This window comes from Manduca sexta, chromosome 25 (assembly GCF_014839805.1).
Source record: "Manduca sexta isolate Smith_Timp_Sample1 chromosome 25, JHU_Msex_v1.0, whole genome shotgun sequence".
NCBI lineage: Eukaryota > Metazoa > Arthropoda > Insecta > Lepidoptera > Sphingidae > Manduca > Manduca sexta.
Window position 1 is genome coordinate 6,718,679 of NC_051139.1, and position 24,005 is coordinate 6,742,683.

General features: G+C 36.9%; 1 protein-coding gene across 1 annotated transcript; it reads right to left on the reverse strand.

Moving 5' to 3' along the window:
- Nucleotides 1-212: 212 nt before the first annotated feature.
- On the reverse strand, nt 213-23,494 carry LOC115441675 (RNA-binding protein 24-B). Its single transcript, XM_030166547.2, has 5 exons — nt 23,017-23,494; nt 17,333-17,459; nt 4,308-4,380; nt 966-1,201; nt 213-433 (listed from the first exon to the last, which is right to left on the reverse strand). The coding sequence occupies exons 1-5, from the start codon at nt 23,236-23,238 to the stop codon at nt 303-305; spliced, it is 789 nt and encodes a 262-aa protein (XP_030022407.1). The 5' UTR covers nt 23,239-23,494; the 3' UTR covers nt 213-302.
- Between the last annotated feature and the right edge of the window lie 511 nt (nt 23,495-24,005).

Sequence of the window (24,005 nt, forward strand, 5' to 3'; positions counted from 1 at the left end):
TTTGGCTTTAATACACTGCGGTTAAAATTTTCTAATGACATGGTATGATAAAATAATTTATAAAAATTATAATATACGCCGAACGCGTTTTTCTCTTCATTAACCCATATTTCAAATACCACATGTCCTTACACTAATTCGTGGCTATGTTCCATCCAAATTTAAATACTATTACAATTGCTTATGAAACGTCTTAAATTCAGTTTTATATCTTTGGACGCAACTGTGGAACGCACAGCAGAAGTAGTTCATATGAACGCGTAGTTGTGGACATAGCTACGAAGATCGTACTCATGATTAGCCTACTGCATCCTTGCTTCTTGGAGAGGAGGCGGGTAAGGGAGCGGTGGAAGTATCGGGCCCTGCACTCCGCCTCCAGGCAGCGCATAGTACGGCGAGACGTAACCAGCGCTCGATGCGGCCGCCGCTGCAGCTGAAATGAGAACGCGTACTGTTAGTAAGCACAAAGTATTTTTTTTAGTGGGGAATTTTTAAAGATTATTGATACAAGTGCCAGAATTCGTAAATGTGTCATCAAACACCTAGAACGAGCCTGAATAAGCGCACATCGTTTTGTACCAACTTTATTGTTGGAACAGAGATATTTATTATTTTCATGTATCATGAGAGAAATGTAGAACAAAAGGAAAGCGAAATGCGAAGCAATCTATGTACCTGCATGAACATTTTATAATTGTATGAATTTGCTGTATTTGTACAAGTGTTTTCTTTTACTTCTATACTTACTTAGTTATATTTTTACGGGCATGCAAGAGTTATGTTGAATATTATATTGTATTATATTTAATTGACACTATATAGGTGCTTTGTATCGTTATTATTAAACTAGTAAAACCGGCTCCTTAGTTCTTACTATCGAATGAAAATGAAAGTGTATTCAATTGTATAAAAACCTAAATGCAGACATAAAAAGTGAACAAGTATTACTACAAAGTCACACATACCTGCAGCGGTTGCGTACGGATCGAATCCTGCCGCAGCGTACTGTTGTTGATAAGCGGCAGCTCCTTGCGCGGCCGCCGCTTGGTACTCATACAAATGGTTCGCCGCAGCCACGGCCGCCGCGTGCTGCAGTTGCGGCAGCTGCACCAAGCCTCCTGCGCCGGCGCCCACGCCGGCTCCGACTCCGCTCATGGCGCCCATGTAACTCGGTGTACCGTACACATATCCCGGGGATAATCTGCAAACACCACCAAAACATTGCAGTTTCTACACTTATATGAGTTAAGACACCCAACGTTATAAACGCTTGATGTCAGCGCACCCAACATGACCTTTCACGAGAAGGCATCTCGAGAAAGATTTAAGCCGAAAGTACTATAAAAAATGTTTTGTCTCAAAATTAATAAGGTCCTAGTGACACTACGAACGATCGACATTCATATCAAGATTAATTTATTTTTGTTATAAACTATTGATAGGAATGTTGATAGAACCCATCAAGGGATCATTGTGAACAGCCTCGCGGTTCCGTGAAAGGTCATCAAAACTCAAAAAAAATTAATACGCATCAAAACGTCATCACACTCTAAAATACCTAGCCCCTTTGCAGCCTTGACAGGCACGAGCAAATCTAGTCTTGTTATGTTAGTAAACATCGATAAACGAGTAAAAGTTATAAAATAATAATATGTAAGTAATTTATATGAGCGTGTGTCGCCGAAGAGGAACCGCCGCCGTGCGTCATTGCTGGGAAATAAAAATAATAAGCCGACTCCGCTACGACCGAAATATCCGGATCATTTTGTATTTATGTATGTGCGCTTATCGTAAAATAATTTTCCCGATGTGAAATTAAGATATGGGCATACTATAGCTATTTTAAAAATAAAAAATCTAATGATTATAATTGACATTTACCTAACTACAGCTATTCTGTTGGGCAATATGAAATAAATCCAAAGATTTTTACACCTACACTAAATATAAAAGGTAAATAAACAACAAAAAGCTAATACATCTATTTTCAATTTCAAACGAAGAGAATCATTAAAAAATGAAAAATGTCGACCGTGCTTGATTCCCCCATAAAGGTAGTGAAGATGCTCTGAGAGCCGCGGCCGGGGCCGGGGCCGGGCGCCCAACGCCGCGTCAGCGTTTCTGTAGGGTCCTCTGCATCCGAGCTACTTATCCGCCGAACTCAGCGTCGAATGCATCGTCTTTTGTTTTTGTCTAACACTATAACATTAGACAGAGAGCAGTGCGGTCGCGTTTGTAATTGAATTAACGCGAAATAACGATACGGAGAGTAATACGCATGCGTAATTCCCGCCCGCCTTTAAACTCCGCCCGAACAGCACGCCCACCTGTGGTCTCAACATATTATTCGCAACTGCAATACCTACTCATCCTAATCTCGCAGATACATACGCTAACTAGATAAAATATTTATATTTCTAACAACTGCGGAATGATACAGAGCACTTACTAAATAGGCGCGATGGATAATATTTATTGAGTGAGGTATCTACCTAATAGACGATAGAGTAGAAGGAAATATAAGAGACCATTCATTATCGGTAAATGATAGTAAATAAACATAAACAGCATTAAATACTGGCAGATAAATCAAACAAGCTGAGCTTACATCTACTAAGGTACAACACAACAATCACTTCCATAATATTTAATTAAATACGTATGTAGCTAACATACATATAACATTGCCGTCATGTTAGATGTAACTGATCCACTTATTTGAAAAGAGCAGTAAGGTTACGAATATGTCATGCAATAAAATATCGAACAATTTTAGTCTATTCAATCACAGAAAAAGCAAATTATGTAAAAGTATGTAGATGTCAATAACTATGTATTTCAATATTGAGCCGGTATGTCCCGGTAACAGATGTAGGTAAGAATAAAATATCTTATAACATTGAAAACATCTTATTTTATTTTAGTTTTATTGTTTGTAGTACCGTGCGTAAGAGCTTCTATGAATAGGCGCGTCGATCGAGCTTCTAATCAAATTGCGCCTGTGAAGTTTATTTGATTGGAAACAAAAACAAAGAGCGATTAATCGAATGAAGCTTTCATTTGATTATTTTTCCATTAGTACCGGAGTGCCGGTGAATAATATAAGCGATTGTGGTGGTTGAGCAGGCACGGCTGGTGGCGCGCTCGCTCCAAACGAGCATCGATCGCTACGCTGGTAATTAGCTTTACACGGACATTAAGGTCCGTGTGGCGCGTGTTCGTGCCGAGTAGACAAGGACCTTGGCTGGTAGACAGCACGGCGGTGGCGGCGGTGGCGGCCGCGGCGACTGCGCCGAGTCGAGAGTGCGCGCACACCTACTCACACACAGCGCACCCTCGAGAGGCGCTGGCGGCCCGCGCCGATGCACCCCTTAGTAAGTGTATTAAACGAAATCCACCACCAACAAAACTCAATTCAAATCAACAACAATCTTACACGAACACGGCATAAAACATAAAATTAAAGAAAACATAGAGTGTGGAGAACGATGCGTATAGTGTGCCGGCGGTGGGCGGCGCTCGCAGGCGAAGCAGCCGGGCCGGGCGCGGGCGCCGCCCATGCTCCGCTATAGCTTTGTAAAACGTAAACATCAAAAAACCCAATCGACTAATTCACACCCAAAACGAAAAAATCCACTCTCACGCTCACTCTTGCCATAGATACCTATGTGAAAATGTTTGATAATTTAGTCTAGGTGTGGTCCGCCGGCCGCCGCGCCGCTAGCCGTCCAGGGACGCCGCTCGCCTCATCTACCGAGACAAAAGTCAGCTCAGCAACATTTAGCCAAACACTGATACACTACTGCCTAATCACGATACGTTATTACTTACTACCATTTATGATCCTCCGTTCCAGTAACGATAGTTTAGTCTATACCTGCTCTAGTGTATTTATACAAATCTTCATAATAAATTCTTGTGTTTTATCAGCTTTTGTCGTCGTCTTATGCACCATGCCTATATTCTTATACAAACAATTGCTGATATTAATAGATTTTTTTGTCTTCGCCTGTAGCACCTTTATCTTTGGAGTAAACAGTTATACTTAATCAAGAGCGAAATTTTAAGTCAGATTACACGCCTAGCTGAAAGTTTCAAATGCCAAATTTTTTATTTAGCTTAGTCAATATACCGTAGGGCATAAACCTGCAACATCGCCAGAACATAGTTGAATCTGATTTTTGTCTCGTGAGATGTATACAGCGCGGCATGCGGCGCCACTAGTGCTGGCAAATATCGAAGTGTTGAGCCATTCAACATTGAAACATGATACAGATGTGTTAAGACGGAATCAGACTGGCACTCACCCGTAATGTGCCGGTAACACGGTCGGATAGCCAGCGCGGACGCCCGCTGCCGCCGCCGCTGCCAAGCCAAATCCTGGAACAAACGAAAAATATTTTTACAATAAACGCAAGCCACGTTGGAAATGAGGCGACAGCGAAAAGAGGACATTTAAATCCGTCAAAAAAGAAAAACTATTACTCTTTCATCATACGTGTTTCTAAAGCCGTTATTTTTATTCCGACTTAACGGAAGTGGCTTGAGTGGAGTCAAACTAAAATATATCACGGGTAGATTGGACCACTTCCAAATGACACACGAGTCAACTTAGAGCAAGCAACGTCACTGTTAATTTCTTTTTATTGCATTGTTAAGTCGCGCGAGGCAGGGGCAGCGTCTATTTCGGTCGCTCGCGCCCGCCCGGGCATCGGCATCCAGGGACATGCCTCTTGACAAGAAGACGACAAACACCGCTATAAATGGGTTTCAGTTGTTGGCACCGACGTCCAATTATTATAATACTGCTCTATCATTTACCTTGATTGGCACATCTAAGGTTAGCCGATGTTACACCTACGAGTACTTCAGGTCGGACATCGGTCGTTTTTACGACATACATGGGCGACTGTTTCGAAAAGCAAATAACATGTCGCATTTAGGAAATGCGCAATCATTATAACGGAGCGTTTTCATCGTAAATCTATGATTAATAGGTAACGATCAAAACGACATGACCTCGTGCTAGGCTTAAAAACACGATTTGCTATTGTACATGGTGAAATTTCACCGGTGATTATAGTGGTCGCATCCGCTTTGGCCCCGGATGGTGTCGCGGTCCGCTTGCCATGTTACACGACCTTATATGAATATTGAAAGTCATAAATACCTACTGTCTGATTCTCGAAGCTTGGAAATTGATTAATATAAATGTACAAAAACTAAACCTTCAAATTGACGCATTTGCATGGTAAACGTTTTGTTATGTAAAGAAGCCGCAAGACCCTCTAAGAATTCCTCGTTAGTCGTTATGCATTAAATGTCAGTTAAAAATTCAGAAAGAATCCCTGAAGTGAGGGGCAGCTAGCGTGATATGTGAGTGCGCGTGATGTGCCACCGCATACGATCGATGCCATGCCATTTGGCGGCCGAGGTCGATCCACTGTCCACCATAAACCTTATCTTGATTCATTGAATTTTTACTCTTTGTGTTCGCTGTCGCACGGCCTGTAGTCAATGCTTTTGTTATTTGTGTATACGACCTACAAATGATCTAGCACACATCGATTAATACCTTAAAAGATATTCTTTATGTCAATTTGAAAGTTTAATAATGTAAAGCGACAAAAAGAACCAGTTCTAAAGTTTATCAAAAAAATATATCATGAATCCTTGGCTAAAAATATTACAAGTGTACGTAGGTATTACGATTTTACGAAGCTTTTGTTTTGAATGCCTTTGCCGTTTTTTTTCAGGACATTTCTGGAGCCCGGGTCGACGAACTGCAAAGCCGACAGTAAGTGCTTAACGTCGCTTGTAAGGATTCCACGGAAATACGATTTTAGACGCAAGCGTGGCGAGCGGGACAGAAAGAGCGCATTATTGTATAGCTTCCAGACGTATTTTCAATGCCATTACCTCCAGTGCACGGCGCGCGATTCATCACAAAGTACATAAACTTGTCAAACTTCAAACAATTGAGGCATCTACAAATGTTATAGTTTTCTTTACGGTTTCTGACTTGTGTGAATGCGCAAGCGGGTCTAAATATCAAAACTTCAGTGTTTTTGTAAACACGCAGACATTTGTGTAAATAAGGTCGTCCGACATTACGGGTGCGAGAATAGATCCCGCTTCATGGCCTGGTTTAGTTGCGTGGTTAGGCTGGAGTCCAGTCTGCGACAATGACAAATTTCGTGTGTTCAATGGCCTTCTCTTTGATCTCGCTAGCCGGTGTCGTCTGCAGCATTCGCCGCTCATCAATCCGACACCGGCACGTTTATCGCTAAGCTCCGTTTACTGCACGATTAATAATCCCCCTCTAAGCGTCGTCAGTTGTCGGACACTTATTTTTGGACAAACACGTGCCCGCCTTCAGCCAGCACTTTTTTGCTTAACACTTTAATATGACCAATCATGTTTGACTCATTAACTACTTCAAGCTTAAAAGCATTTTGTTTTTATGACTTATTTCCGGAACACGCCTCGGAATATAAAATGAAAACATTACCCAACAAGAATGGATATATACAAGGCAATATTTAAGCGCATTAAACACCTTGGCCAATAAAGATACTTTGACTCTCCGAAATGTTCCAAGTACCTTTTGAAATTTTCGCTGCCAATACCAACACAGTGTGATGCTTTCAACAAAAGACGAGTCGGGGAGAAAAGATGAGGAGCTGGCGTGGTGCCAGAGCCGATGTCGCGGCAGAAGCGGCCGCGACGTCGTTCCCAAAACTGCGTATATTTAGACAAAATAAAGAGCGCGCCGAAGACAAAACGAGACGCAACTCTGTTTTATAAATAACCGCGTCGTTCGCCGGACGGAGTCAGCCTCGCTCGCAGCTCGACCAACCTCTGCACGCCAGCTGTTCTACATAAATAATAATTAAGACACGAAGAAAGCACTACTCCTCCATCTTCTGTGGGTGATCATCACGTTTTTATATTTTATCAACGTGTTGTCAAATCGTAAACAAATGTTCGTCCACCATAATTAAATAGTATTTAAACGTGACAAATGTGTAGGCAACGTAGACAGTAGGATTATCGAACGAAGGGCTTCATGAGGAAGTCGCGGCTAGGGATCGTGTTACAGATGCGACAATGGGAGCGGAACTACTACACTCGAGTGTTCCTGTGTTAACACCAGTCACAGCCTTGTATTGTCTAGGAGCGGTTACGTTTTTTTATAAATATCATGTTAATTAAACGCCGCAGGCTTCATCCTGTCGCCGCGGCACGAACTCGGTTGAGATTTTTGTACCAGATGCCACACGTCCGCGTGACGCGGAAGATACTACATTATTTACTTGGACCGCGTTCAACAACTTCGAGGTTATTAGTGTGGCGACGTCGTAGATTAATTTATCTCTCCGCATCCTCTAAATAGAACGTTAAATCTAGGTTTCCTTTTGATTTTCCACATATTGAATATAAAGTGTAGGATGTAGGCGACACGTCACTAGTGATCGCGCTTTTTTATTGTATAACAGTTTACGCTCGGAATCACATCAACGTGAGACGTATATACGACGCGTCCGCTGTAATTACAAATTTCCGTAGCGATAATAAAATAAAAATATACGATTGTTAAAAGTTGATAGAGCTACGACATCACGCGGGCCACGCGACTCGCTGAGACTATTATGGCTTCGCTTCATACAATTATAAATAAAGCTCGGTTTTATCGATTGGTCGCAACGTTAAGATTTCAATGTTAAATAAAAAAAAGTTAAACATTATATAGAGTAGGTGCGCTCACGTTACGCAAACTTACAAAAACTTTCAGACAGCAATGCCTTTGATGTTGCATTAAGACCGTTTATCAATCCACGCAAAGCAATTACTGGACCAAGTAAAGCTAGAAGCCGACCATAACCACGAGTAGGTATATTTTAAACTATATTTACAACAATATCGTCGGATGCAACATGGCCGCGGGGCCCGCCGAAGCCCGAAGCACAAATGGGTGCATTACGTATCGATCGCTAGTCAGCGAAGCGTGCAGACTCATCAGTGCATTCATCGCCTAAATCCCATACTTGAAATAAAAATAGGCGCAGGGGCGTACTGGCCGCGGCGGGGGCCCCGTGAACATGCATAAGTAATGCACCGGCGAAGGGCGCAGAGCGGCGCACGCGATCCGGCCGCGATGCCAAACACTGGGGCTACCCCTTGCAAACAGCGCACACGACCGGCCAGCCCATTAATCAATGATGACTACCATGCTTAGCGGGTCACCGCAAAACTTCGGCTATTAAACACATGCCCTGAATTCTTGTTTATAACTTGATAAAATCTTTAAATTAAGTTTCATCCAGTATTACAACAGATCTAAACGACTATATCCATATCAATTATTCATTTTATTAATAAGGTCGAAGTTCAGAGATTATTCTACTATTGTAAAGAAGGTTTCGACATAATGACCTCAGGATATTTCCAGGGCTGTACTCAAGTAGTAAACAATAAATACTTATAATAATAAAAATACCTAAGTAACTTTAAGAATGTAGCCACAACATACGAATTAAACTAAATTGGAAAGTCGGGTGTTTTCGTTTGGTCCGTTAATAGACAGGTGTGAATCGATTACTGCGGCGTTCGGTGTACTCAATAATTCATAATATGTCGCTGTTTGGACAAGTGGACCGTTCGGCCTTCATCAACACGCCTATATAATAAAACTTTAACAATGTTTTCATAATCGAGTGCAGGCCCGCTGAAATCGTCCGCCGCTGCCTGTACAACCGCGACGTATTTAGAAACTGGGCTACATAATTTTCGTACGTCGGTTAGTGCATTTATGACGATAAACAAAAACTTGTTCGGCATTTGCTGAGTTTTGACTTAAATAAAACATGAAATCAAATCGTGTGAGCAAACACAGCTATCTACTTTTAGAATGCAACGAGTAAACCACTAGTATGCAATAAAATGGTAAACTATTTATATGTAACCAAACATATTTATGAATCTAAGTATATTATAGTAGTTATATCGAAGCGATAGACAGAAAACGAATGGATTCCCTTCAATACTACTCGATCGACTTGCTTATTTATTTTGGCCCGAGCTGCGATGCGCGGGCGCCGAAGACAGACACGCAGTTATGCTTCCATCAAACGAGCTGAATCGATTTCCATAAAAAAAAATATTATTCACGTAGACACCGACTTATCCTGCATATAGAATGTATCTATCAATATGTAATTCTGAGGTCCATGATTTAAGGCTGCTGTGAATAAAATATTCTTACATAGAGCGATTTGGACTGGAGATATTTTTTCAAAGGTCTTTTGTACAATTCAGAAAAAATAGACTTACGTCTACTTTTCCTGAATGGCATTAGATGGTTTGATCATTCCCATCAGTGAATCATAATATAATACAGGATTATTTATGATAAAAACAAAATAAATCACAAGTTATTTCGCCATAATAATTAAATTGATAAAAATAATTGATAAATTAATTCTTTTTGTAAACGTTTCAATGTGACAATTGTTAATAATCCAAATATAAAAAGCTATATCAACGGTTGAAAGAATTGATTTAAGCGACATTTTTAGCGACACTAAGTTTTGTACATGTTTAAAATCAGCACTTGTTTATGTTTTTTTAAAATAGTTAAATTTTTTCGAAATAAAAATGTTACTTGAGTCAATTAGCCTTTCAACCGTTGATATATAAAAAAATACAAATAATACATCTGATAAATAACAAAGAACATGAACTGGTTGTAATTGTTTCGGATTGTACTTACAAAGGAATTTTGTCGTTAAACCGACAACGAATGCACGCGTCTCTTTTGAAAAGCAAATCGCAACCCTCGGAATAACGGTAAAGAACCGAATGCTGCACTAATAATGGACAAAACGGTCCCCAAAACAAGTCCCAACGGTCATTTTTGAATGGACTAGCGCTCAACACAAAACCTGGATATGCTAAACAGATTAAACGTCCAACTCTATTGAGGTTATTTGAAAAGTTTCTCTTGGGAACGATATTAATTTTATAAGGCTAACTGGTTTTATTTACCAACGAATTGTGTCGCAAAATGGTAACATATTATATTTATTCAGATGGTCATTCTGGGTCGCTCAATGCCAATCATCAAAATTTCATTGTTGTACATGTTCTGTTATTATTATATACTCACTTAATAATTCTGGTTATATGTTAATTAAAATGCACTACTATGAAAAAACTCTTTTATATTCAAATACATACCGGTAAATTTCGTATTGGTCGAAATTGAACGGTACAAATTAGAACTTACAGAAAATGTCCTAAGTTATTTAACGATATAATACGCCGCTGTTAACAACGAATCTAGGACTTATAGATGAGTTGTGCATTTCAATATGTATACTATCACTGCTTATAAAACCTAAATAGGAAGTTTGAATAAAGCAATCAAAGTTCAGTTTGTTTATGGCAGGCCACATAAAGCTAAATGTAAATGGAACGGCATTGCAGAATATTTTGGTATGGCACAGACGTTGCAGAAGGGTCCGGTAAACAAACAATGCACCGCAGCCATAAACCCATACGCGCTCGCAAAACACGGAACACAGAATTACTGCCCAGTGAGCAGATACAACGCCTTCTTGCTTTGATTTTGCTCTAAATCCATGTTTAAACTTCGAAAGATTGAAAACTGCGTGTCTTCTCCGTGAAAGCAGAGAGCCAAATGGAATATATATTATATAAGACTGTGCCTAGTCCTTATGTTGAATGAAAATAGAAAACACTTTTAACATAAATAGTTAAAACAGTATCGAGTAAACCACTCAAGGCTTCCAAAGTAAGCTTACATAAATTGCTAACTTGAATAATAAATCTATTGTTTTTCTATAATCTACAAATCCTTCAATGATTCTTCAATACTTTAAATACTGAACTAATTACTTTTCCACAAAATGTTTGCAAATCAATTCTGGGCTAATACTATAATACGATTCAACATTCCAAATATGTTAAAAATATAAACGATGGCGTTTATGTTCTTTTTATTATACAATAACACGCCCGGGACGCGCACAGGTCGTAAGGATATTGACTGCAAATGCACATAAATTGAACAAAAGATTAAATAAATAATACACTGACATAAAAGCCAATAAACACTGTGTTATTCTTCGTGAAATGAAACGTAATTGACATCACCCCACGCGAAGCGACGTCACCTATCACGCATGGAACGCAAGCAAAGTAGACCACAGCGCGGCGCGCAGCGGTGGGAGGTTATTTATTAGGCACATTTACGATGACAAAAATATTAATTAACCAACTGTTAATGTTCAAATTTACTTCCCTACTCTTTTTCTTAATAATTGTAGACATAGAATCAAGAACATGGTACCTAATCAGATACATAATTAACCAACTTATTTCATTAGAATAGGTTAAATCAGTTTAATTCTCATTCATATTTAAAATTAATTTCACCGGAGTGATTCATACCTCTATTTACGGATATTCCCGTTAACATACCCACGTAGTTTACTACGCCTAAAGATTTCCCAAGTCTAAAAAAACGTTACAACCGACCCTCTTTGCAACGCATTGCGTAATTCAAAGTAACAAAACCACATAGGGTTGGCAGCGATACGTAATGATCACCGAGTGCAAGTGTGACATATGGCGAGGCCAGTATACCTCGGCCAGGTGCTCGTCATGCGCTCCCGCACCCATTGTGCACCCTGCGGCCCGCGCCCCGCACCCTCCACCCGACACACCAGGCACATGAACAATACAGCCTATAGTACGGCCCGTACAAGCTCGTACGTTCGCCAATGCAATCCCATTATCTCGCCGGCTTTCTCATACGTGAACCCAATTGAGAGATCAGCTGACTGTTATTGACGAATGCACGTAGAACAATAAATAAAAGAAAATTGCTCTGTAAATCAAGACCTTAATACTTTACACACATAAATTCGTATGAATTCTCTTAGCAGCTATTAGCGCATTCAGTTATTCGAGGATATTAAGACCGACAAATTATCTTTAATAACGTGATCATAATATATTCTTCTAAACCTATACTTAATATAATAAAAAAAACCGTTTGTGATAACGTGATGTAACACGGTTGTTGTAATTTGCCAGTCTTCAAATTAGGTACCAATATATCTGGTACCATACGTAATCAAGAGATATAGTACGTATGTTACATAAAACTAAAACCCGTAAAATAAAATTTGATATCTGGCTGCATTGCATTTTTGAATTGCCAAATAAAACTAATAATAAGTTTGAAATAGGTATTACCTAGGTATTTCCTCGGCCGATGTTAGTATCCTAACGAGTGAAAACCCGAACAAAAATATATAAGGGTAAGCAAAATACATTTGACGTAACATAACATACCGTATATTTTTTTAAAATACCGACACAAGGTACTAAACTAGCATTAGCGACACATTAGCCAGTAGTAGTGTTGAATTATTTTTGTTCAGATAAGACTCTAAAACTAAGTGAAATATTTTGTTGTTATGAACTACACATAAAATTGTTCTATAAAACACATTTTCGTTTATCTTTATATGACTACTTGCATCCATCATTCTATGACCATTTCGTAACAGCCTTGATGTATATGTTATATTCAATAATGCCGCAAGGTCGCCACAATTGTAAAATGCGTTTATCATGCTTTACAATGGTAGTCAGGACTGTAATGTCCCTACCATTGCATTAAATTAGATGTTACACGGATGTTATCAAAGAATCGTTGATTATGTCCGACGTTAATGTTTTATGCGACGTCATGCTTGTTTAAGTGCATGAAGTTGTCTGCAGATGCCAGTTATTGGCGGTAAAAGCATCTATTATTTTTCCTACACTACCGCGATTAATCTGGTTGATGAGGATTTTTTTTATATTTCTGTAAGCTAATTAAGTCGGAATGCATAAAAAATCCAAAAACTAGCCACAATTACGTTATCATAAAATGATTTGGACATATGAAAAGATATCTAACAAAATTGAGAACATCTCGCACAGATTTAAAGTGATACATTTCAATCTGTCAGCTCGTAAGGGTTGTCTCGGTGCGTGTCACGGTAGGGTGTAATCAATTAGCGAGCCTCGTACACCGAGCACTTCCGTTTCCGAGCGTTTAGCAACTTCCGGCGGGGAGGCGCGACCACCGTTCACCGTGTTTTATGGTACACTCAACTCCAGGGAATTTTACTTGGACAGACATGTGTTCGAAATTCAAAATCTGACAATTAAATAACAAAATCAAAATGCAAGGTATTGATTACAGCATATTGTTTTGTGTTACTTTAGTTGTTGATTTGAGGGTTTGCGTACCATTTAAACAATAACAAATGTAAATGTCAAAAATAAAGTATGAGTGTTTTACTTTTTTATTTTTTTTTTAATACGTGCACGACCCTACTGCACCTAATGGTAAATGGAGTGGGCTCCAATAGAATGTCGACTAGCGAGAGATGGTCGGCACAATTTTGCCGGCCTGTTAGAACATACACAAGCTGATCCCGGAACGCGACAAAGGTACGTGGGCCACTATGGCGGGCTTTAACACCTTGTGTACGGTGGTATCCAAGCGGATAAAAATAACGGTAAAAATCTTTATAGATAACGTATAGACAATAAACTATGTAACGCTATTTGAGAACTTGTCTCTATTAACAATTATTATGTATTTCTTTTTCCTTTAAAGTAAATACTCATTAAAATTATTGTCACCCTATTTCTTATACCTTTTGAAATAATTATCACTCTTTTGCTTTCATGGTGTTTGTAAATCGTACACAATTTTGCACGCAATACGCGTTACGAGTGTTAAAATGCACATAACTTTGTAACAAAATATAACAAAGTTGAGTCAATTTAAATCATATTTTGACAAGGTCCTACTACTAATAGAAAACTAATTTTATAATTAACATTGTACTTCCCTGGGAATGCATACAACTACGTTTAAGTTTTTGAGCTAAAGTAATTCCGCAGTTCGTCGATGTGCGTAGTTAGAAGTTTTACGTTGTACGAAATTTATTGTAACCTGTACGAAGTGACTAATATTAATACACGTAAGGCTACAAATCATAATCGACATCGGCAAACGGAATTTATAAAAGTCATTTCGGTTGCAAAAACTATGCTGGCCGATTATAATTAAAAAATCTTTATTTTGGTTTTGTATATTCCACTACATTGGATATTGTTTACTGTTTAGCACGTGGCTCCATCCGTATGTAGCTGAAAAATATGACCAATGGTATCGACGTTTTCTTCTCGAAAAATCCAATCATCGTCACAATTTTGTTCATTTATGAACTAGTAAGTATATAAGAACTAGTAAAATAGGATACTTAAATAATATAGATTGGTTTTCTACGCAATTAATTAAAACTACCTTAACTCGCAGCAACAGCCAATCTGACATAATCTTGCTAAGATTAATTACCTTTTTTAACATTATACACACTGAGAAGTAAGCATACATTCTTGGAACTTTCATATTATTATACTGGGTGTAAAGAAATAAAACTACTATATGAGGTAGGCACCCATTTTCAATTCTAAAATGAGGAATAAACAAACTTATCTAAGACTTATTAGGATATTATTTCATGCTAAATAAAAAAACATAGGTTATCTTTCCCTCTGAATGTTTAATATATTATTGTTATATGGTACTAAAATGCGTTCGTTTAATTTTAAACAAAACTACTTAAAACACTATTTTTTTTTTTTATTAAATGACGCTATGCATTATGCAATTTACATAATCAGTATAATTATCAGATAACAGCCGCGCTGAGTTTTAAACCATTGTTCATGTAACTTAATCGTCAGTATTAATTATAAAAATAAAATGATAGGAATGTAGATACGTACTTCATAAAATTTCCGCATAAATCGCATCGACAGATAAAGTAATAAATGAAATTATCGGCGGCCACTTGCTATCGAGTGTCGCGGGCCTATCTCTCCCTATCAAGCGATATAAATATGTGCGGCCCACTTATTACAATTAATACGATTATTCCTATGATATTATCGTTAATAGGTTACATATACAGCAGGTAACGGTAGTCGTCAAATGAAGTTTTAAACACGAATAGTTTTGTTGTTGCGTTAATAATTGTACCAGTTTGTCCAGCGATGGGAATTCGACCGTCGAATTTAATATATCTGTAACATGCATTATGCATAAATTTTATTTTTGCGCACTTCTCTATTTGAACTTTATGCCAAATTTCACACTCATTCGTACTCGCAATATAATTAAAAGGGAATACAACTTCATGTATTAATATATAGATATTTAACATTCAGTAAGACTAGTCATTCAAGGCCATTAAAGACAAATAAGTGATATTAATCATTTTTCAGTTTGACCACAGAGTAAGTAATCATAAGCCAAAGATTATGCATGTGTATCAAACGCATGGTAGTGTGTGTAGCTTTTAATTTTAATTAAATGTAAGTATTTCTAATACATATTATATATGTATAAAAATAATAACTTACTGCACTCCTTCTCCATATAAAAATTTAACTGGCTAAACATGCTCCTTCATCTGAGTAATTTTCGTAATAAGAGATACGATGTGTTTCCAAAACCTATCTAAAATAATAAATTTAAAAAAATATGGAATTTAACATTGGATATCGTCGACGACTTTCATCGATTTTATTTATTCAATTGGAATATTTATAATATACCTACTCATTTCGTCATTGCTACAATTACGAAACACTTAAAAAAATATCTTTTAAAACGTTTCTTAAATGCCTTAACATAGAAACAATGTCTTAGCACAGAGACTTCTAAATGACATGCAAAATAAATATTATTAATATGCGCTTAATTGCCTATAATAAAAATTAGGTTGCTCGTTATTTATTCATACTTCATTACAAATTTGTATTTTATAATTTTTTTTATGTTATTTTATTACACACGTTTTGTTATACTTTATGTTAAATAACAACTCCAAGGTACAAAAAATGATGTTACTAAGAAAAAATAAGTTTATACCGGCTATATTTCAAACTTCATTTGAAACTAAAGACATTTCTAAACGGTGTTAATTCGATGTTCACGTGTTACATAAACAATATAATTAAGTGTTGAACACACAATATGTAACAAGTAGCACACAATGCCCCCAAGGAGTATCACACGCGCAGCGAACATTTTTTGCCCCCTGACGACACGCCATCGTCTTCGAGGCACACAAAAAAGAATCATGTGTTGGACAAAAAATGCTCCATGAGTAAACAGCTGAGCGATAAGCGGGCCCGAGACGCTTTTGAGAATGTGGTAACCCCGCATTATGCAAATAAAGAAGATAGTGATTAACACCGCCATCCGTTACACGCATTCAAGTATTTGCCCCGGCTCAGTCATTGACGAATATGTAACAATTATTTGACAAACATAACAATGGCGTTTTGAATGACAATAGTTATATTATTTTGCCATAACGCTTTGCTGGTTTGCTGAGTCATGTTACTGGCTGTCTGATATTTTTTGGTGTTTATTTAGAAACGAAACTACATTCCGTAGTTATTTGCACAACTTACACATAGCATAGGTTATTTTATTCTTTTTAAGAGATATCAAAAATGTACGTAATTTAAAATTTAACACGAAGAGCACGAACAAAATCCGGTATAAAATCAACAAGATATTATATGTATTTGAAATTCGAACGATGGGCTAAATTTCAAATAACGAATAAAAGAAGCAATGATATCTAATAACGTCATCAGGCATTATGATGTTCGTGAAAGAAAGAGTTAGCGCGCTATCCCCACTACGCGCACTTTACAATATCTGAAATGAAATATGAATTGTTGCCCAATTTCTTAACCAATTTTATTGCTGATTTCAGAAAAGTGTTTTCGTTTTTGTAATATTTGCTATTACCTAATATAATTTAATAATAATTGAATTTTAAATTTGATATTGACAATAATTTAATACTTGTTTAACTTGACAAATCATTCGGTCAAAGCAGCAAATTTTGCTATACATAATTCTGATAACCGCCGAGCAGTGACATCTCTTTTAGGTGAATAATCTGCATTATATTTGTAAAAAGTGAAATTTTAGATTGAATTGTAAGGAAATTTAAGACACTTGGTGCCTTTTGTGACAAAAATTCAATCAATGATAATTAAGTGATAAATGTAATAAATTTTTCGTCACACTCTCTTAAATTAGATATGTTACACATCAGTGATTTCACTGATTAGTTAAGATATTGAACAGTAGCATTTATGATTAAGATGTATATCATTTGTGACGTCAATATGCTTGGAAGTTACTCACCTGGAGCCAGGTTCCCTCGGGGTTTAGCTCCTAATATCGCGAGGTTTACGTTTGCTTTTCTCCCGTCAATGATGGGGTTAGGATCCTTACACGCTCTCTCTGCCGCCGCTCGGTCACCCATTATCACCTACAAATAAAAATACATTATTTGTATACAGTAAGCGAATAATTATTTACATAAATACGTAAAGAGATTACATACTTAGGATCTGTGAAGTTTCAAATTTTTATTTGACAATTTTATAGAATGAAGCAGCTAAGGTTGCGTTGCGTTAAATGCTCATTTTATTAATATTGGGACTAAACCATTTGGGAGCTTCGTTTAGAGTGTATCTTTTGTATAGTTATACATTTATGTAACGAATAACATTTATCAGAATTTGACAAACAGGCATTAAAAATTTCGGGACCAATCTTCAGTTCCGGCAAACTATTCAATTTTTCTGCTCAGTATAAACCAAGAGTCTAACATTATCTATAGTAAATTAATGAAACAAATAACAACTAAACTTAATTTTAATGTTCAGTATAACAAACACCTTTGGAATTCGTTTAAGCTCATTGATATTATGTTTAAATTTTTCCAATTATAGTTCATTCTAATTTAAATACAATTAATGAGATCTTATTTTGAAATTTGTACATAATATGAGTTGTAATTATTTATAAATGTTTCCCGTGGACTAGACTTTTGTTCATTGTGTAATTTTGTATTGTATCGATTTAAATACGAAATAGTATGTCAGAGGATGACGTAGAATCAGCATTACCTATTGTAATGCATGCGTGAGTTGCGGGTCGCCACCTCGCCGCGTCTACTATCAATACGACCAGCCATGTAGAACCTTCTACGTGCCTACATATCCTTTAAATTAACACCACAATGCAGATCTACATAAACTAGCTTGAATTTTAAAAAGACCCAATCGAACCGACAAAACTAAAGCAAAATGTCAGATGACCTCCAGATAGCGAGGGTTTTAAACATCTAATTGAAAATTCAACAGATTTACATTTATACTTTAAATATATTTCCACGTTTTTATCTGCAGTATTTGAATAAATGAATTTCAAACGGACCTTTTTATTCAAATACATATATCGGCAGTCAAAGTAAAAAAAAAAAATTACAAATAAAAAAAAAATTGATTGAACAGTTATGGTTTTCATTTTAATTAAATTGTACATTTCAATGTTCGAACGCGAAGTTTTTCTTATTGTATGTAAATTTTCATTTAACCAATGAAAAATGGAACGTAATTAAACATTTCAATCGGTTCAACACACTGCAATCGAGTTTATATCGCGGCTCGAATTGTTTATGGCGTACAAATTGAAGTTAGGTGCGGCGCGCGATAACGAATGCTAGCAACAAGGCTCCAGCTAGTTGCCACTATTTGTTCTTTTACACTCCCATAGGCAATTCGATGCTACTAATTATACAGTATACATAAGTGTCTATCAAACATTTCAAAAGTTATAAACATAAAAAATGCGCATCTACAAAAACGAAAAATCCTTAATTTTGGATCTTCAAGAGAAGACCGACTGATCATCCATTACAGTACGAGATGAAACGTCTAATGGTTCCCTTTGGATCGAATAAGGATATGGGTTATATACCTTATTTGCACAAATTAAGTTAGACTCAGTCCGAGTTCCCTAACCTATAACCTTAAAAATTAACTTGATAACACTATACCATTGAGGTTGATATCACAGCAACGTTTAACACTCATAAGAAAATTGTCGCAGCAAAATGTTTCCATTAAAGTAATCAATATAGCAAATAGCCATCACTTGATTTTATTTAAATAAATATATTTATAAATTGTTATTTACAATATATATTCGATTATATGACTATCGGACAGACAGTCAAACTCAATTTTAAATCACAAAGTCTTAATATTTTAATATAAAATATGATATATTCCTACGGACATCATATATTTTATGACATCGGTGACGAGCGAAGAATTAATGATGTGTGAATTATATCATGTCACTCCAGTGGCGGGGTACTAATTTGCGTTTTAAACTAATATAAATTACAAGCTGAAACACAAATTCTCAATTTTGCCCGACTGACGAAAGATCTTAATGTTTTTATCTCACCACTGACGCTATACGCGAGAAATTTTCTATAAAAGGTAGAGACAGTATTTATTGTAGAGCTGTCTACGTCGTAGAGCCGTAGAGAGGCGGGCCTCAGATACGCCCAATTGTACCGAGTCCTCTCTCGCTCCGCCTCAATAAACACGATCGCAGCACAATTAATTATCGACACGTATTTAATTGACTTAAAGTCTGTTTCAGAATATTCGAGTAATTACTGTCAAGTTGCTTTAAGTGACAACGAAATAAGTATTAAATAAGTGTTCTGTGTTTTTTTATTTTACTCAATAACGAAACGAGTGAGTGGTTTGTTAACATCGTATCTGCTAGTAAATAATTGCAATTGTGTCTTACGAGCAGTTTTACAACGTACTCTGATTTCCAAGCCACTAAGGATGCTCAGTTTAGCCTTTATTTTATTAGGTATCTATTATAGCTTTGATATTTGAAAAGCAGCAAGTACTGTGCTATTAATAGGAATGGACGTTTCACAACATTTTCATAGAAGCACAAATACTACAAACATGATTCACCATGCTTAAATATTCATGTGATAGGGTCACTTAAGTCTTAACCATATGTATACCAAAATATCTTATATGTAACTTCTTTGTAATTATTACTCAAAAAACCAAAACGTAAATTCAATCGCTTCTTATTTAATCTTGACCTGCCACCTTCTGAAGAAAATTTTTAATACCCGCTCGATAAAGATTCCTTGTTCCAAGTCTATTATAATAAGTCAATAGTTAAATTTTGAAATCACGTCTACATACGAGTTACTTAAATCATCATTTTGATAAGAGCGGCATACCGTATTACAATTCTATCGACCTTCGGCCGAACCCATACGAATGACAATAGGTCTGATGCCGGGTCAATTGGAGGACCTAAGTCTTCCCTGACGAAGATTCCAAATATGATGTGAGTTTTTAAAGTGAAGGTGGACTGCTATTTTTAATGCTAATTCTTTATGCTAGTCAATATACAACTTTGACGTTGCTGTTTGAAAAATACTATACCATCAATATCTGTTAATAAAGATTCTCCTAAATGAAAATTTATTACTAAGTACCTAATAAAAACTATTAATTATAATCCACGTTACGCTGTCTTCCTCTAGCTAAAGTATTTTCTTATATATATATAAACAGATTTAACCTCATGAACATAACAAGAGGATTCATAATTTTCCCTGCAAATTATTAAACCAAATTAAAATCCGGTCAAATTAAAATTGTTACAAGGCAGTCTCACGAAATGAATGACTGATATAGAACATAAACTTGCAATTGTTCTCAAAGTATTCTCATAACCAAGCTGGTAGACAAGTAGGATGTAATTGTTAAACTACAATGCACTTAGAGTAAACGTTGTCCCTTTGAGATCGCCTTGAGCGTTTCACATCTTGCATTATGTATCGTATGACGGTCTTTTGTTGAACCCTCGGCACGTTACTGGTTGTTGTTACTATACTGGATTAAGAATCTAAACCTGATATAAATTTTATATTTTTTTCTTTTAATCTATCAAGCTAGCTAAGGCAGTATAAAAAAATAGTTAAAGACTGCAATTATGTCCTGTCCTATAAGTGTTAATTAGATTTTATTTAAGAAATTTTGGTTTAAAATACAAGTTGTACACTTATTAGCCATCATTTTCTTCCTTCTGACATTTATTTAAATGTTTTCTACTACAATAACGGCCGTTTTCAGTAAACATACCCAATCTTTTTTTTCGATCCATCTGGAAAATGAACCAATCAGAACAAAGATTATTTTGGCATATTTACAAATGACTTATTTTTATTGATTTATTTTTAGGATGGGATAAAAAATAATATTAGGATCATTTATTAAAAAAGGCCGTAAACAAGCCAAGTCTACAAAAAAAGCTTTTATTCATCCAAATCACGCTACTCAATTTGGTAATACAAAATAGAATGTAAGGAGTAATTAATGAACAAAAAACATTGTCTTTTAAATTCAATTTACTGTCTTCTATAGTTTTGTTTCCTCGTTTTGCGAATATATAAACTAATGATGGTGAGTTGGTGACCATACCGCAGGGAATAGGTGACTAAGTAGAGTTGAGTCATAGAAAGTCGAAAAACACGCATATGCAACTCATATTGGCAACAAACCTTCATAAAGAAATTGTTCTTAATACAATGCCAGTTTCCCAAAAATCATATTATCACCATTCTGTTTATAGGTAAATCACACATCACATCAATTATTAACAAGTAAGAATTATAGAATGACAGTAAAACAAATTGAAATTAGGATCAGGATTGAAAGTACCTCATTTAATTTATCTATCTTAATATCTACTTATTAACATAAAAAATAATTCTCATAATTTATAGCTTTGCTACAAAATACTTAAAGTATTAAGGATACCAGCCTGAATTTTATTTAGATTGAAATTTAAAAATTCTTCATCCTTTATGGAACAAGTAGTGCCTGTGATTTGTCTGTTATTTACTAAATTAAAGGGAAAATCTTGGAACTAGACAGCATAGTAATAATACTCAAGACGGACAATTAGCTAGCCTATATATAAGAAGTACTTAACAAATTACAGAAATCGAGAATTAGAGGATACAGGCATATCAGTTAAATAAACTGCCTGCCTGATAACAAAATTAATAATAAAAATTAAGAATCAAAATAACGATTCTTATCATACAATTTTCGGCAACTTGTTATGAAACCCATTGCCAATAATTATTGTTGAGCAATAATAAGTAAAAGAGTCAATTTTGCAATTTATGAATTAGCGAGGAAAAGCGTCGCCATCTAAATTGCGCGCCAACCTTCGTACTACGCATATCACACAGGGGTGCACAGAACGAGTTTTCTCCCTCAGGGTCTATTGCACCCCAACACAAATTCAAAATGGGGTTGTGATTCATTTCTCACCAGCCCCAAGCAGCCGGACAAAAAACTTACGACTATATTATTACATTAAAACACAAGTTATATCGGTAAATGCGCTTCCGATATTGATTATTGGCTTCTATTAAAAACAAACGAAAATGTTGCTGAACAATGTATTGTTTACGTGAAACAATTTACAGCCGCCGCGCCGCGCCGCATCGCACCGGCGAAAATATTAACAGCGGTATAACATTTTGTAACTGCTTTGTAATCAGACATTTCGTTTATAATTAAAAACATTTAATTAACACAACATGAGTCTAACAAGTAGCTTTAGAATTAAAGTAAAATCCTGAGATTGAACGCAACTATAATCATGCCGTGAACATCGCATGCATGCTTGAGTGAGACGATTGCACCTGTGCAAAACTATCATAAGTCACAACTTCCGTGTTTGATGTAAATTCGTTTATAAGTCGGCGTGTCGGCCACCGTTGTTGTGTGAAGTATAGGTAGCAAGCAGTAAGGCCCCGATAACGCACAAAACGTGCGATAGATATGCACGGCTGTTTCAGACTCGACACGACTCAGCTGCGCACGAGCATAAAAGGTTTACGTGTCAATTTTACACGGCGCGGCGTTTTCATGAAAACAACGTTAATGTGTTTGATCAAAGGAACTTACAAAGCCATATCCCCTGCTCTTGCTGGTCTGTCTGTCGGTGATGACGACGGCCTCTTCTATGTCTCCATACACAGCGAAGTGTTCCCTCAAGCTCTTGTCGGTGGTGTGGTAGGGAAGGCCACCGACGAAGAGCTTCGTCCACGTCGTGTCCTTCTGCCCGGGCAGAGCGCTGAGTGCCAGCAGCCCCTCGGGCTCGGCCGGCAGAGCGCCCGCCATCAACATGCCTTGCACAGCCTCCGTCGCGCCGACCACCGTTCCACTCTACTGACACTGTCACTGCCGCGGATGCGGTCTGCTTGTATGATCGCTTGGTCGCCACGCGAGTGCTGCGCCGAGTGTACGAGAGTGCGGATGGGTGTACACTACAGACGGGTGTTCTGCGTGGTGGTTGAGCGCGGACTGATGCTCGTCGGTGGCGCACGTGGCGCTCCGGTACTAATTTTAGCCCCCGCCGCGCCCCCCTCGTCACCAGATGCGTCGGCACCCGTCTGCCGGGCCACATGCGTTGCGCGCCCTACCATGTCCTGCTTGCTACCCTCCACGCACGCTTAATGATATGCCTCGTTATCACAGTTGTTTTACTTCTTGCTTTTCACTTTAATAAGTGTTATTTTCGCACACGCTTAAACCAATCCCAATAATAAAATTATTTATGTAATTATGATAAAGAAAATTATCAAAATGTATAGTAATGAAATAATGGATAGTGAAATCCAATATAATGGTGCATATTTTCAGTTAGTGTGAGTATTGTTAATGTTCGAAGGTATCAATAATATACGAGTAACTCAGGACTGGGTCAAGCGTAAAGCTAGATATGGGACAACAGATAAGATTGATACAAACCTAGTAAATACACAATAGCTGATGTTTACACTTGATTGATGGTTTTTCGTTCAATTATAATGTACAATATTTTTGAAATGTATCGACTATAACCCTTAGGTACGCATACAGTGTATGCGTAGATATCTTTTGTAACTATGGTA